General features: G+C 37.9%; 1 protein-coding gene across 2 annotated transcripts in view; it reads left to right on the top strand.

The window, feature by feature from the left end:
- l(1)G0020 (RNA cytidine acetyltransferase l(1)G0020) overlaps positions 1-16,268 on the top strand; it is a 248,047-nt gene that overhangs the window by 200,544 nt on the left and 31,235 nt on the right. For both annotated transcript variants that reach the window (XM_067143333.2, XM_067143334.2), the window contains exon 18: positions 4,953-5,125. In XM_067143333.2, the coding sequence (XP_066999434.2) occupies positions 4,953-5,125 (173 nt within the window). The remainder of the gene's footprint in view (positions 1-4,952; positions 5,126-16,268) is intronic.

Consider the following 16,268-nt stretch of genomic DNA (forward strand, 5'->3'; position numbering starts at 1 on the left):
TAACTTATTTAGTTTAATATTAGTATTGAAGAGGTAGATTTTTAATTTTACTGATCTATTATTAGCCAACATTATTGCGTGGATTGAGAAATGAAACATCCCACAGTCACCTGATGCACTTGATTTCAGTTCCTTAACCAAACCAGTATTACTCCATCATGCCAAACCTTGCTTCAGAATGCCTCAAAAGAAAACTGAACGAATCACTAAAGAATTAAGAAAAGATTTTGAACTTACATGGCTGCCAATAGCTCTCTATGAAATGAATGCTATAGAATTGATTTGGGCCTTTGTGAAGAACAAAAGTGCAAAAATAAACCTTTTGATCGCTGAAGAGAAGGGATGAAGCATAAATTTGACAAGAGACCTATGCCAAGAAACCTTACATTCTGTAATGCTTGAGCTCTGGATAAAATGTTTAAAACATGCCATAGAAATAGAAAAATATTATTGGGAAAAATACCTTCCTGTCGAGATTCAAATACAGGCAGTTGTAGACAGTCTTGAAAGTTCTTATTCTGAAAGTGATTAGTATGAGTTATAAATTGATGACAATATTTCTACTGATAAACTGTAAGCTAAATCAAACCAATGTATATATTATAAATAATTAGATATATGTAAATAAATCTGTCAAAAGAATTAAAAAATAAAATATAAAAGCAAATAACATAAAAAGTACCGTATTAAAAAGCATTTAAAAGCTGCCATTGAGGTCCAAAGCCCTTGTGAAAAAAGCTGATGGGAAATGTTTTTCATGACCTCTTAATGCCATTTGTTTCAATGCTAATCACCGGTAAACCAGACGAGTTGGCTATGCGGTTAGAGGCACGCGGCTGTGAGCTTGCATCTGGTAGATAGTGGGTTTGAATTCCACTGTCGGCAGCCCTGAAGATGGTTTTCACACCAGGCAAATGCTGGGGCTGTACCTTAATTAAGGCCACGGCCGCTTCCTTCCAACTCCTAGGCCTTTCCTATCCCATCGTCGCCGTAAGACCTATCTGTGTCGGTGCGACGTAAAGCCACTAGCAGAAAAAAAATCACGGGTAATAAATAATCAGTAGATTCAAATCCGAGTGAGGCGTGCCTTGCGCTGTCGTGGCAACGTCACAGGACCTTCATAGTGCAAGGCCAGCTACTGACCCATGTCGTTCTACCCACTACCCACAACAGAAACATACTGTTATAAAAAAGGTGAAATCAATTTCAAGGTCATACAGTATAACTATTGGATACGTAAACATTACAATGCGACCAAAAGTGCAATTTTTCAACCGGCCCGAGCCGAGAAAAATTTAGAAAATTGATAACGTTTTTTCTTGGAAGCACAACATTCTGAAATTTATAAACTATATTTAAAACATCTCAATGTATATTGTATTAAAATTTGGATTCAATCATGACGGGTCTTGGAGAAACAGTGTCTTCAAGTTGACGCATGGTTGAAACACATTTAAAAGCGGGCACTTTTTATTTACATTCCACTTGTGATAAAAATTATTACAATATAAATTTAAAATTTGAAACCTACATGACCTAACATGAAATGAAGTGAGGAAAATGAAAATGGTGCTATTGGATTTTCAGTGGGCCTATTGGTTATTTTATAAACAACCTCCAAACTCGAGGGCACATAATATTTTGGTCAACATTAGTTGCCAGAGGATTTAAGTACCAGGTGATCAGTGGCGCAACTTGTTAATAAGTGCTTAATTCACATTGGGGGAATAGTCACTAGAGAGAGAGAATGATGTTCTATGATATGATGAACTACTTCTCCTTGCTCTTCTATTAAAAATGAAAAGCCGAAGGGTTAGAAAAATGCGAAAATATTCAATGTCTATTTCTCGACTAGAGGATTATATTATACATTTTTAACAGTCTAACTGCGGGCTACAGTATATTTTTAAGTTGTCGTCGCATGTCGAAATCGTCATTTTACTAATTGACTACATAAAATAAGATATAACAGGAAAGGAAACAGGACTAAACAAGCATTTCTGAGCAGAAAATACTTTACAATTATTCGTAATTTTGAAAAATCTTGTTATTCAAATCCATCACAAATTATTGTAGTTTATCATTAGTATCTAACTCATTAACTCCTCTGATGAGGTTGACATTAGGAAGGCACTCGGTCATAAAAACTAGCTGTGAAGGTTCATCTCACTTCATACCCGACCTGTACAGAAATGGGACAAGGGGTGGCCATATATACTCTACGTACATACATTTTTAAAAATTCTTAATGCTATTTGTTTGGGGCATCGAGCTAGAAAGATCTTTTGCCCACGTACATACATACATATATTAGTTATTGACGGTGTCATAGTTGTTGCGCGCTAATTAATCCTTCCTAACAAAATATATTTAAAATAATTCTAATTAGAAAAACATGAATGTTCATTAATATAAAATTATTTCTGTAAAAATATTTACTTTGCAGTGAAAATAATTTTAGTAACTAGTAGTAAATAAAGTAGGTAAAAGCAAGCAACTTATGTTTGTTGTGCAACTTTAATTAATGTTAAGGACTCTTATAAAATACTGAAAAACCTTGTGTCAATAATATTAAGATTTTCCTAAATAAAGCTGTCGGCAGCCCTGAAGATGGTTTTCCGTGGTTTCCCATTTTCACACCAGGCAAATGCTGGGCATTAAGAATTAAGGCCGGCCGCTTCCTTCCCATTCCTAGGTCCTTCCTATCCCATCATCTCCATAAGACCTATCTGTGTCAGTGCGATGTAAAGAAAAAAACTTCAGGTCTGCAAAAAGTTATTTGCTTTTCAATTTACCAAATCCATCTGAGCTATAATTCAGCTATAATGCACTAACATAGCAAGAAAAGGAAGCAATGGTACAAATTTAGATGATATAGAATTTTTATAAATATTACACATTTCTACATTGAATAGTACAAGTAGCATAAAAATTACCTAGAACACTCTTCTTGCCCAGGGGTCTTTCTTCGAATTCGGGAACAAATTTCTTTCAAATGCTCTTCCAAGAATTCATTTTTTCTACTTTGTCAGCATAAGTTTCAATGTTGGAATCTCAAATGGCCAGTTTTCTTTCAACCTCAAAAATTTATTCTTCATTATTTATTTGACTCTTTTTTTACAGTCTGCTTTACGTCACAGTGGCATATAGGTAGGTCCAGTGTTGCCAACTCGGCAGATTTTTAAATGGAACAGCGGATAAATTTTCCATTTAGCAGAAAGTGTATTTTTTGACGGATTTTCGAACTTCTTTTAGCGATTTTCAGCGGTAACAATATCACCTCTCATTACCAGGAGAAAAAGATAATATAGAATTTACTAGGCATAATAGTCTACTTAATCCCGTTGTATTAAACTTATGCTGCATACTGCCAGTCGTTTCCTAGACCAGCTCTGGCCCAAAGCCTCAGTCAGAATTTGTTGCAATTGTTACTGTATTTTTGATGAGCCAGGTAGTGTTGTGTTTGATATTGTATTTCTTTTGATATTAGGTTAATTTTGGTACGTCAATCTATCAAAAGAAAAGGTTAAAAAGGAGTCAGATATTTTGTAAAGAGTGGTTGAGCTTCCCAACGATCCCAAACATGGACGTTGTATCTATTAGCTGTGCAATATGAATGCGAAGTTGTTTGACATTATTTCTTTCCGCACTTATCAAAAACAATGAAAACAGTAATGAAAGTGAAAATAACTTTTGAAATAGATTTGAAAATTTCCCTATCTGCTTTGCTGCTGTGAACTGCCAGCATATATTTTGAAAATAGTAGTATAAGGCTTCTTATGAAACCACAGTACCTCAACCCATCACATCTGCTTCAGAGCATATAGTGTGGGGAGGAGATGATGATGAACTCCTGTTCTGAAACTGGTGAATGTTGAGTTAATCTCTTTTATTAAAACAGCTAGTATATGCTATTTTGCTTCAGTTTGAAATTTAGCGGATTTTCAACTAAAATTTAGCGGAGAAAAGATTTATGGATTGGTAACGCTGTGTAGGTCTTATGGCAACGATGGGATAGGAGAAGGCTTGGTGTGGGAAGGAAGTGACAGTGACCTTAATGAAGGTTTTTCCCCAGCATTTGCCTGGCGTGAAAAATGGGAAACCACGGAAAACCATCTTCAGGCCTGCCGACGTTGGGGTCAATCCACTATCTCCCGAATGCAAGCGGATTGCTAGATGATCCAAACCGCACAGCCACTTACTCGATCAATATTCGACTTTCAAATAGTTTTGTCATTTCCTTCATTTGTTGTGCTAATTTATTTGATGTTTCACGTTCATGACAAGAACTATCACAATATGGTAATGCACATGAATGAGTAAAATATTCACTCCACCACCAACAAGCTAATGAAATATGTGGGTGGAGAGCACAAGCTCGAGTGATGTTCTGTATGCGCACGAAGGTACATCGGGCGACTATAGTTGCGCCACTAATCGCCCACGGCTAATAGGTTACATTTACTGCAATGACCTGTCAAGCATTTGAGTAACTATGAGTCACCAGAGCAGTTGCCGGCTCAGATGATGGCCAGCATCTAGTTTCTCAGTTGCGCCACTAGTCGCCCATGACCAATAGGTCCCATTTGATCCAATGGTTCATGACTCACCAGAGCAACAAGTTGCGCCACTAGTCGCCCACGGCTAATGGCCTTAAATTGGACTGGCCTGCTATATAGGAATGAAATATGTCAGTGAAAGTACTGTGTTGTGCTATAAGCTTCTTCAGTTGGAACCAAACCCACAGCATTGGGATCATTGAATTGGCCACACTACATCAAATCTTCCAAGGCAGCTTGTCCTTGTAGATGAGTTTTAGTTGAAAGGGACATAATGTACATAACAATAAAGATCTTTTAACAGCAACCTTTGAATCCTCAAAGATTAAGGAAAAAAGAATAATTAAATGTCAACCCAAATATATTAATTGTTATTCTGTTTCTTTGTTGTAGCACTTTCTCAACAAGAACTTGATTTTCATCTCACAAAATATGATGTCAAGAGGTTAGAGATGTACTCAAACAACTTGGTGGATTACCACCTTGTAATGGATCTCATGCCTACTTTGGCTCGTATGTTCTTCTGGAATCAGATGGGGGAAACACACCTCTCTGCTGTTCAGTCAGTAAGTAGCACTGCTTGTCTTTGTTTGAAAGTCTTTGAATGGTTAATGGAATATGCAAGTGTGGTCTGTAGATAATTTAAAGTAGTTTATGAATGGTATGGAGAAGGAACTGAAGCAGGAACAAAACCTGTGGAAGGCAGTAAAAGTAAAAGACAGTCGACATACAGGTGTCATGTTAAAAATATTACTTTTTACTAGACTACAAATCACAATTATGTATGGAAGCTATTAACCCGTCAGTGATCACTAGAAGAAAGGTAACGTGGTTAGTTGCATTTGAGGGATTCTCTCACATCACTTTTCCTCCAATCTCTACTATGCAATATTATAGGCTGTAAATATTGTACATGAAAGCAGCCTTTCTGAATATTGCAATTCTAAACATTCAGGATCAGAAGGGTAATCGGACATACCCTGGGCAACGTCAGAAATTGACAGATGATCCTTTGACCACTGAATCAGCTAAATCCAGTGGACCTTTATCAAGGTCAGCATTTGTAGTTACATCCATTAACCGAGGGACTGTCCAGCCAGTAAGAATATCTACTATCAGCTCTGTGCAATAATAACTTTGATGTCATTGCTGTTCAAGAAACCCATTTAGGGCCATCAGGACAAGGACCGAGAATCAAAGATATAAAACTTATTCTGCAAAGACCACGACTGAGCGAGTTAGCCATGTGGTTAGGTTCATGTAGCTGTGAGCTTGTATTCGGGAGATGGTGGGTTCTAATCCCTGAAGATGGTTTTCTATGGTCTCCCATTTTCATACCAGGTAAATGCTGGGGCTGTACCTTAATTAGGCCATGGCTGCTTCCTTCCTAATCCTAACCCTTTCCTATCCTTGCATCGCCAAAAATCTCTGATGTATTAGTGCAGCGTTAAAACACTAGCAAAAGAAAGCCACCATATGATAAATGTGGTAGTGCCATATTCTTTAAGGCAGCTTAAACATATCTGCTGCTTCATCAGAGAGGAACAACATGGAAATTCTCACTGTTGAAACAACACAGTTCTTTATAGCATCTGTTTATAAGACCTCTGAAGAGAATATTGTGTTCAGGAAACCAATTTCAAGTGCCTTAACAACTTAATAATTATTGGAGATTTTAACTGTCATAGTACTGCATGGTTGGTATACATTGATGCAAGTGTGATGAACAGATATAACTTGAAATAATGCAAGTATTAGGCTCAGATTATTATTATTATTATTATTATTATTATTATTATTATTATTATTATTATTATTATTATTATTATTATTATTATTATTATTATTATTATTATTATTATTATTATTATTATTATTATTATTATTATTATTATTATTATTATTATTGGTAATGCATGGCTATGAAGTATTTACATCCATTTAGCATTAGTCTATTGTTGTTATTATTTATGTAGTTGAATGATCGCATTGTGTGTGAGGTTATGTCATGAAACATGTACTGTATATAGACATTTATATGTAAGAACCTATAATTAATTTATTTTATTTAATATATATAAATTGTAATACACTACGGTATTTTGAAACACGCTGTAACATCCAGAAAGGTACTGGGTAGATGAGAATTATGGAGAATATTCTGTACACTATATCTATGTATTAAGCACTCTAGAATTTGCGAGAAAATGTGTCTTTCTAGAAGCCTGGTCAGGCACATATATAAAGAGGCGATCTTGACCGTAGAGATAAGTTATTGTTTAGTAAGAGTCATGGTTTAACAAGAGATGTTCTGATCAGACATGCATTGTGCTAATGAGTGTTGGTTTAGTAAAGTTGGCAGTTGACATGCAGTGGTTGCAGTCTCCATGTTGAAGTTATAGGCAGTTGTTAAAAAGGCAGCTTGTTGATGTTCTCGGGGTGAAGTGTTTTGTTTGTGATACAGTGATGAAGGTTATGTGCATTTAATCTGTAAATAATTTGACACACAATTTGACAGCATTTTGTGTGCATCATTGTGGATCCATTAACATCCGCAGATGAAAATAGTGCAGAAACAGAAAAGTGGTCTGAGAATAATAGACTCAGTCTGGTTTATGACCCTAAACAACCACTATCATTTAACAGCGGCCAGTGGAGATGAGGATATATTACTAACCTTATCTTCGTTAAAACAAACTAGCTGAGCAGTGCACCAAAACTGTTGGTAAGGCTTTTCCCCATTCGCAGCATCGACCCATAATATGCAGAATAAAACCAATTGTTAAACCAGAATGTATACCTTTCAGCAGGTACAATTTCAAGAAAGCAAATTGACTTAAGTTCAGCTCTGAACTTGATGTAGCCATGGGGAATGTGGAACCACAACCAGAGAATGATTACACTTTTATTTTCACAGTGAAGAAAGTCTTAAGAAAAAAAAAAAACCCACCAAGGATTGCAGAACAGAATACAGTAAAACAACATTTTGGGGACCTCGGAAATTTTGTTATAGGGAAATTTAGTTCTATTGAAGAGAGTTGATTCTTAGGAACTCGCCTGCTGTTATATCCATTATAGGATTTACATTACTTCAACATTAATTCACCGATAAAAGAATTAACATTTTTAGGATATATATATACACGACGTAATGATGCACAGTAATTGCAAGAGTTTTTCTATAATTCAACATACCAAATTTTACGTTATTGTGGTACATAATGCTGTGGATTTTATTTTTTGAAAAAGTTTGTGACTTTCTTCTGAATGCTCCCAGACACAAAATACCATTCAAGATAGTCACTAACCGCTGCACATGAACTTAAGACAGATTCTGGTACATTTCATAACAGAAGAAAATCTTGACAACTATCTGCCATGTTTGTTGCCTTCACAAGGGTCAATCTTTGTTGAACACTTTGAGGCATATGTTCCTCTTCCACCTCATCATCATCACATGGATTTCTATTATTCATAATGTTTGCCACAATTTCATTGTCAGTAACACATCACAGTCCACGTTGGCATTCTCTATAAGATTCTCACTTGTCGGCACATCCAACTTTTCACATAAATGTTTCCTGTTTTCCTCTGTTTCTGCATCATCCAACACCACTTTCTGTGATGTCGTCTTCTACAGAAACCACTCCAGCTTTTCTAAATTAGTTTGTGATTATTTCTTCTTTCAGCGATCTCCATGCAGCCTTGAACATCTTCATAGCTTTCAATATGTTGTCATTAATGTCTGTCTTGGAGGCAATATTATACAGCATATGCCAGACCACACAAAGTCAGTACCGGTAATGCCACTTCACTGCATGAATTATCCCTGATCCATCGGCCGGAAGAATCGAAGTAGTACTTTGAGGCAAGAATAAAACTTTCACATGCTTCAAACGGTGAGGCACACAATTATTAGGGGAGCAGTTATCTATGATGAGAAGAATTCTTCTCTTTTCAGCTTTCATCCTGCATTCCAGGCACAACCACCACTCTTCGAATCTCCCAGATCTCATCTATGCCTTAGTGACGTGCTAATAATAATAATAATAATAATAATAATAATAATAATAATAATAATCATCATCATCATCATCATCACGCCCCGATCAACGAAGACAACGAGAAGAACCCACAGAAAGTTGATGACTTCTGACATCTTCTGGAAACTGAAATCACCTGGATACCCAAGACCAATGTAAAAATCATGCTGGGAGACTTCAATGTGCAGATTGGGAAGGAGCGAAAGCACAGAGACATCTTAGGGGAATATCCAGCTCATAGGAAGACAAACATGAATGGGGAAAGGCTCATTGCACTCTGCAAAGCTTTTCACTTGAAACTAATGTCAACACACTTCAAGAAACTCCTGAGAAAATCAAAGACATGGATATCTCCCAATTCCAAACCAGGGGATTTCCAATTGGATCATGTAGTGATAACAAGGAAAAACTCAAAGGAGGTGATGGACATCAAACTGATTAGGAATGATGAATTTGATTCAGACCATTATCTCTCCCAGTAGGACAAAAGAGAGACCCACCTAAAATGATGAGATACAACACAAACAAAATGAACATCACTGAAGACATCGTTAGAAACTTCAGGGATGAAATCCTGACCAGCAGAAAGGGGAACTGGCAAGAACTATGCATGGGAATCAATGAAGCTACAAAGAAAACTTTCGGACAGGCTAGGAGGAAAAGAGAAATATGGTGGAATGAAGAGTGCGAGGAAGCTCTCAGGGAGAGGTCCAAGAAATGGAGAAAATGGAAATGCTTCAGAGAAAAGGAACACATGGAACAATTCAGGCAACAGAGGAAAGAAACATCCAGGATATTTCGAAGGACTAAACGATCATTTGAAAGAGCTCAACTGGAAGAGTTCCAGACCGACTTTGTCATGAACAATTCCGGAGAATTTTATCAGACCTTTAAGAGCAAACTCAAAGGATACCAAGCACCAAGTTTGAGCTTCAGAAACAAACTGGGTAAAATCAGACTGAACAACCAAGAAAATTGTGATATATTAGCCAGATACTTCCACACTCTCTTGAATTGTCCTTCCTCAACCTCCAAACTAGAATTTCCAGATATACTAGAAAACTCAGAAGATGACGAACCACCAAGAAAGGAAGAAGTCAAGGAGGTCCTTGAAAACCTCAAAAACAACAGGGCAAGTCGAGAGGACTCGATAATGGCAGATCTGGAAATCTTATAGATGACCTTCACCAAATCATCAAGGAAATCTGAGGGAATGAGACAGTTGCAGAAGAATGAAAAATAGCACTTATCCATCCGCTGCATAAGAAAGGAGCAATCGTGCAAGCGAAGAGGAAGGTTGTTCAGTGAGTGAGTGCTGACATGGGGATTTCAATAGAATTGTACCGGGCGACGATAGGTCGTTGGCACGGTAGAGTCAGGAACACGAGCAATATGAGTGGCAGAACCGGACAGCAGGTGAGTTTGGTTTCAATTTTGATGGCTGCATCAGTGATGGCAGTGTTGTTGGTTATTGGAGGGGTTGAGATGAACCCTGGACCTGATCATGAGAATGTGGTTGGTTGGGAAGACATGGAGAAGATAAGGGAATTTAGTAAGGCCCAAACTGAACAAATGAGAGAGCTATTACGAGAGCAATCTGGTGATATACGAGAAATGGTGAAAGAGGAGATGGGAAAAGTGACTGAAAGGGCGGTCCAAAATAATAAAGAAATATCAAGTTTGAGGGATAAGGTGAGGAGAATGGAGGAAGAGATAAAAGAGTTGAGATGGCAGGAGAAAAAAAGACAAAGAAGACCTGGTATTCAGAGTGCTGGAGCTAATTAACGAGAAGATGAAGATTAGCTGCAGAGAGGCCGATATAGAAGAACTACAGAGAATGGGGAAAACAAAAGGCAAGAGACCAGTGAGAGTGAGATTTGTATCAAACTTACTAGTGAGAAAGATTCTGCATAGTGCAAGTCGGTTGAAAGGTGAGAACATATGGGTCAAACAGGAGATGGAAAAAGAAGCCTTCAGGAACCAGAAAATGCTACAGTTTCACCTAGGGAAAGCTAGACGTGAAGGATTAAGGGCCCACATAAGGCGCAACAAATTAGTGGTGGGGGACAGTTACTGGACGAGGACCTGGGGAGTAGAGCATTTAAAGAATATGTACAATACAGCGAGTACATTGGCCGAGGAGGAAGGTGAACGTACGAGGCAGCTGAGACCAGCAGAATGCGGAGCAGTGAGGGACAACCAGCCAGCGATGCAACAAGGACAGAGAGAGGAAGTAACAGATGCTGAAACAACGATTAGCGAAGGCAGTCCAGGCGACCTTCAGAGGCAGCTGAGTGCAGACTCTCTGAAAGAAGCAACACCGAAACGCAGACCTGTGAGTATCAAGGACTTCTTGCTCAGAAAAGGTAATGCAAATGAGGGTAGCCTTGATAGAGAAGGTGTTAACACTCTAGATGAGAACCCTGAAGATCTAGGTGTAACAAGGATTACGAGGTCCAAGAAGATCAGCCAGAGTGAGGGACAAGGGAGAAAGTCATAACTAGAGATAAGAGTAGGGTGTATCAATATTGAAGGCCTTAGGAGCAAGTTACAGAATGAAGCTTTTAAAGAGTTATTACATAGCTTGCATATTCTCGCATGTGTGGAAACCTGGATTCCACCGAAAACTATTATAGAAATAGGAGAGTTCACAGTCTATTATAAGTCAAAAGAGAGACAAACCGAAAGGGGCAGATACCCGGGTGGGATAATGGTGATGGTTAGGGAGGATTTTGCAAGCTAGAATAATTCAGATAGAATCAGAAATGGAGGAAATGATGTGGGTCAGAATAAAGATGTATGATGAAAATGAGACAGACTTATGTATTGGTTTTGTCTACAACCCTCCTGAAACCTCGCCATTTGCGAAAAGGGTTTTCTTTGATGAGTTGGCATTAGAAATCCATAGAGTACAAAATATTTTTGAGGATACAGGCATTCTTATAATGGGGGATTTCAATGCGAGGGTTGCAGACCAGAAGCCGGTATACGACAAGGAGACAGAAGCTGTTTATGTAAAAAAGAGAGTGAGCCAGGATAAGGGTTGTAATAAAAATGGAGAAAAGTTGCTAGAGCTATGTGGTATGATAGAATTATATATTTTGAATGGATGGTGGCATGGCGACGTATTAGGGAACCTGACATACATTATGGAAACAGGGGGTAGTAGCATAGACTTGGCGTTATGCTCCAGGAATGCGTTGCCTGTGATTAAAAGTGTGGAGGTTAAGGAATGGGGTGAGTCACATCATCTCCCAATTATTGTCAGAATAAAAGTTAGAGAGGGTAAGACACCAACAAGCAATATGATAAAATACAAAGAAACGATAGTCACTAAATATAGGTGGAGAGAGGAGCTAAAAAACGAGTTTATGAATTATTATGATGGAGAAATAGGACAGATAGTGAAAGCTGGAATAGATTCAATGATCGAGAGTAACCAAACGAATACAGCAGTTAAAATAATTGAAAATTTTGTAAAGATGGCAGGGGAGAAGATGAAGATAAAGGAGGGGCAGAATATAATAGGAAAAGGCTGGTACAATGACGAATGCAGGCATAAAAAGTATGAAGTGATGAAAGCATTGAAGGAGTTTCGGAAGCATGGGGGAGAAAACCATAGGATGGGATTCTGTAACGTGAGAAGAGAATATAGGGAATTACTGTATGCAACTAAGTCTGAATGGCAGGAGCAGAGAGTTGTCGAATTAAATAGCAATGCAAAACAGAATGATAGTTGAAAAGTATGGAGTACAATTAAGGGGATTTGTGGAATACGGAAGCTGCCGCGGCAGACGGTAATAAGTCAGGCTATCTGGGTGAAGCACTATAAGAAACTTTTAGAGACTGAAGATAGGTGGAGACCGAGAGTAAACGATACCGGTATATCGGTAGGGCTAGGGTGTACTGTGCCGGCATTAGATAAGGAAATATCGAAAGAAGAAATAAGGGAGGTACTAGGGAAAGCCAGGAAAGGCAAATCAGGAGCGATTTCGGGTATCACTAACGAATTTTGGAAGCAGCTGGTGCAAAATAAGGATATCCTAGAAAGTATGGCGAAACTATTTAACAAAATATTTGAAGGAGGTGAGTTCCCAAAATCTTGGCAAGAGGGAGTGATCTGCCCAATCTATAAGAAGAAGGGAGATAAAAATAACCCTAACAACTACAGGGGTATAACGTTGCTAGATACATTAAGTAAAATATATACAGGTGTGTTAGCAAAAAGGATAATGAAGTGGGCAGAGGGGGAATCGATTCTGGAGAGGCTGCAAGCAGGTTTTAGAGAAAGGATGAGGACAACAGATAATATTTTTGTAGTGAAAACAATAATAGATAAGTATGTAAAAAAGAAAGGAGGAAAAGTATACATTACTACTATTGATTTGGAGAAAGCATTTGATTCTGTGAGCAGAGGGGCGGTCTTGGCCAAGATGAGGGATAGGGGTGTCCCAGAAGATGATAACAGCGGTTGAAAATATATATGCAGAAGTAAGGTGCGCAATAAAAACTAAGGAGGGCGTAGTATTTAGAGAAATATTCTCTAATGTAGGATTAAAACGGGGTTGTAAATTGTCACCAGTACTGTTTCTACTCTTTATAAATGATATCTTTCAATCGAAAGGCTTCGAGGCAGGGGTTTATCCAAGTCTTGAGAACCGGGATATTCCGGGCCTCATTTTTGCTGACGACATCCTTCTGCTCACTTTGACACCCAATAGTATGCAAGGTAGTATAAATGTGGTGGTAAATTACTGTCAAGAATGGAACTTAAAAATCAATGTACAGAAAATGGTGTGTAAAAAAGGACATAAATTATCAAAGAATGAAAAATGGTGGATGGGCGAGACGAGGTTAGAAGTTGTCAATAAAGTAGAATACTTGGGTATGATTTTAAGTGGAAACGGAAAGTGGTCAGAGCAAATAAAAAGATCAGAGCTAAAAGGCATGAGTGCACTGTCAGCCATTAGCATACTGGAGAAGAAGATGCCCAACACAGACTACAGAATGCATAAAAATGTTTTTAATGCAGTAGTTAAATCTAGAGTGTTGTACGGAGCGGAAATTTGGGGAGTTGAAGAAAGGGTTGACTCACTTGATACAATTACGAGTAGATTTGGGAAAATAATTATGGGTCTACCCAGCTGTACAGCTAATTGTGGAGTGAGAATGATGTGCAAAGATATAAGTCTGCGAGTGGACATTATTAAAAGGATAATAAAGTATTGGTTGAGAATGAAGTTGCGAGAAGGGGGCAAAATTTTACAGATAGCATATCAACACCAAATGAAACATCAGAACCAAGGATACTGGGTGGATGGGGTACGGAATATTTTAGAAACGATTGGAATGGGATGTTACTGGGAAAAAGAATGTATAGAGAAGTGGAAAATATGTAAAAAAATAGTTCTAAGAATTAAGGATATTGAAAAACAAGACATTGAGGCAAAATGTAGAAGTAAGAGGTCATTAGAAGAATTTTGTAATATATATGGGAGAATGAGAATAAATGTAGAGTGTATAACAAAAAAGAGAATGAGGGGTATAATATGGTGGTTAATGGGGATACATAAAAATAAAGCATATAGAAGGAACAGGGATGAAAATAAATGTTTAATATGTTCTGAAGAGATGGGATGGGTACACCTTATAAAAGACTGCCCTATGACAAAGGAAATACGAGAAAAATTAATAGATGATGAGGATGTAAAGAAAATTGAGAACGAAAATCAGTTGTATACAATTGTAAAGTTATTGAACAGAGAATGGATGCACCCGGATAGAATTGCAAAATTATTTAACATTATTAGGGGAAGGTGGAGCAGGAAATTGAAGGAAGGAAAGGATGTGATACATGTCAGCCAGGAACCGAACTGTGCCTAAGGTAACCTAGACAATATAACTCCGTTGAAGTCTAGAGCCATTAGGTACATGGGCTTAAGGGATAGCATGGAACTACCTCGTTACAGTAGTTCTACTAGTTTTATGTATCGTCGAGTAATAATTTCCGTTTTCTCTTTTTTTCTTAACAGCCTGCAAAGGCAATATTAGCTTTGATAATCTGAAAAGATATCACTATAAATAGATGTTTTGGTTTTTTTTCTGCCATAATACTATATATGAATGGAAGTCCAACATTCAGTTTATAGTTTTCTTTCTCTGTTCAATTTCTATGCACCTGTTTTATATGAACGTTCATCGCATGTACCTATTATTAACACTATTCACAATAGTTATTTAAGTTACTCCTTCTAATTTTGTATACGGCATGTATCACAAATTATGAAATTATGAAACGATTACAATAAATAATACCCTCTCCCTAATCTATAATTTCCGAGATTAAGGGAGACGGGTATTTTGAATCTTGAATCTTGAATCATAAGAAAGGAGACAAACAGAATGTCAACAACTACAGGGGCATTTCCCTCCTCCTGATCGCCTATGAAATCCTCTCAAAACTGCTTCTTAATAGAATAGAGGCGAATCTGGACCAACAACTAGGGGAATACCAAGCAGGGTTTAGGAAAGGCCACTCCTGTATCGAACAAATATTCAGCCTGAAGTCAATACTCCGCCACAGAATGTTGAGTGGTAAGAAAATTGTGGTGTCGTTTATAGGCTTCAAAAAAGCCTTCGATTTGGTGGACAGAGAGACTTTCGATTAGATCATTAGGGAATTAGGAGTCAAAACCAAACTGGCAAATATAATCAAAGAACCCTAACAGGCACAACCTCCAAGGTAAGATTCTTCGGGCTTCTCTCGCAATCATTTGAAATCAAGACAAGCGTGAGCCAAGGCAATGGACTATCCCCGCTCCTATTCAACTATGTCCTAGAAAAGATAACGAGAATTTGGAACTCAGAACTCGAACATCAAGGGATAATCCCGATCTGTCTAGGGAGAAAAACAGGAGGGATTAAAGTCAACTGCTTGGCTTTCGCTGATGACTTTGCTATACTGTCAGAAAGTCCAGAGGTCGTAACAATCCAGATTAACCTCTTGGAAAGAATCGCCAGCCAAACAGGACTGAGGATCTCAGCAGAAAAGACAAAATTCTTGACGAACATCAAAGATGGATCAAAATTCCTGGAAACAGAGATGGGACGGATAGAAAGGGTCAAGAAGTTCAAGTACCTTGGTGAGACCATACAGGAGAATGGACTAGAAAAAACTGCAGTGGAAGATTGGATCTAAAAAATGGAGAGAGCATACGGTTTGACAAAAGGCATCTACAATAAGAAGTGCTTATCCTGGAATTCCAAATTAAAACATTACAACACTGTGGTTAAAACAGAATGCCTGTATGCCAGTGAATGCCTGTCCATGAACTACAAGCTGAAGAAGCTAGAGGTCCTGGAAAGAAGAATCCTCAGAAAAATTATGGGAGCTGTCCAAACTGAAAGCGGATGGAAACTTAGGAGCAACAAAGAAGTTTACCAGAAGGTGGAAAGAATCTCAGAGACCATGAAGAAAAGGAGACTGGCATTTCTCAGACATCTGTACAGAATGAACACAAACAGACTTACCAAACAGATATTTGATTACTTCTGGGGAAAAAGACCGCTACAGCATGGATTAAGGAAACTAAGAAGGATATGGAAAGGTTAAACATCTGTCCAGCTGTTAGAAAGGGATACGTTTACGAACACAGTGAAGAATTTG

This window comes from Anabrus simplex, chromosome 3 (genome assembly GCF_040414725.1).
Source record: "Anabrus simplex isolate iqAnaSimp1 chromosome 3, ASM4041472v1, whole genome shotgun sequence".
Taxonomy (NCBI): domain Eukaryota; kingdom Metazoa; phylum Arthropoda; class Insecta; order Orthoptera; family Tettigoniidae; genus Anabrus; species Anabrus simplex.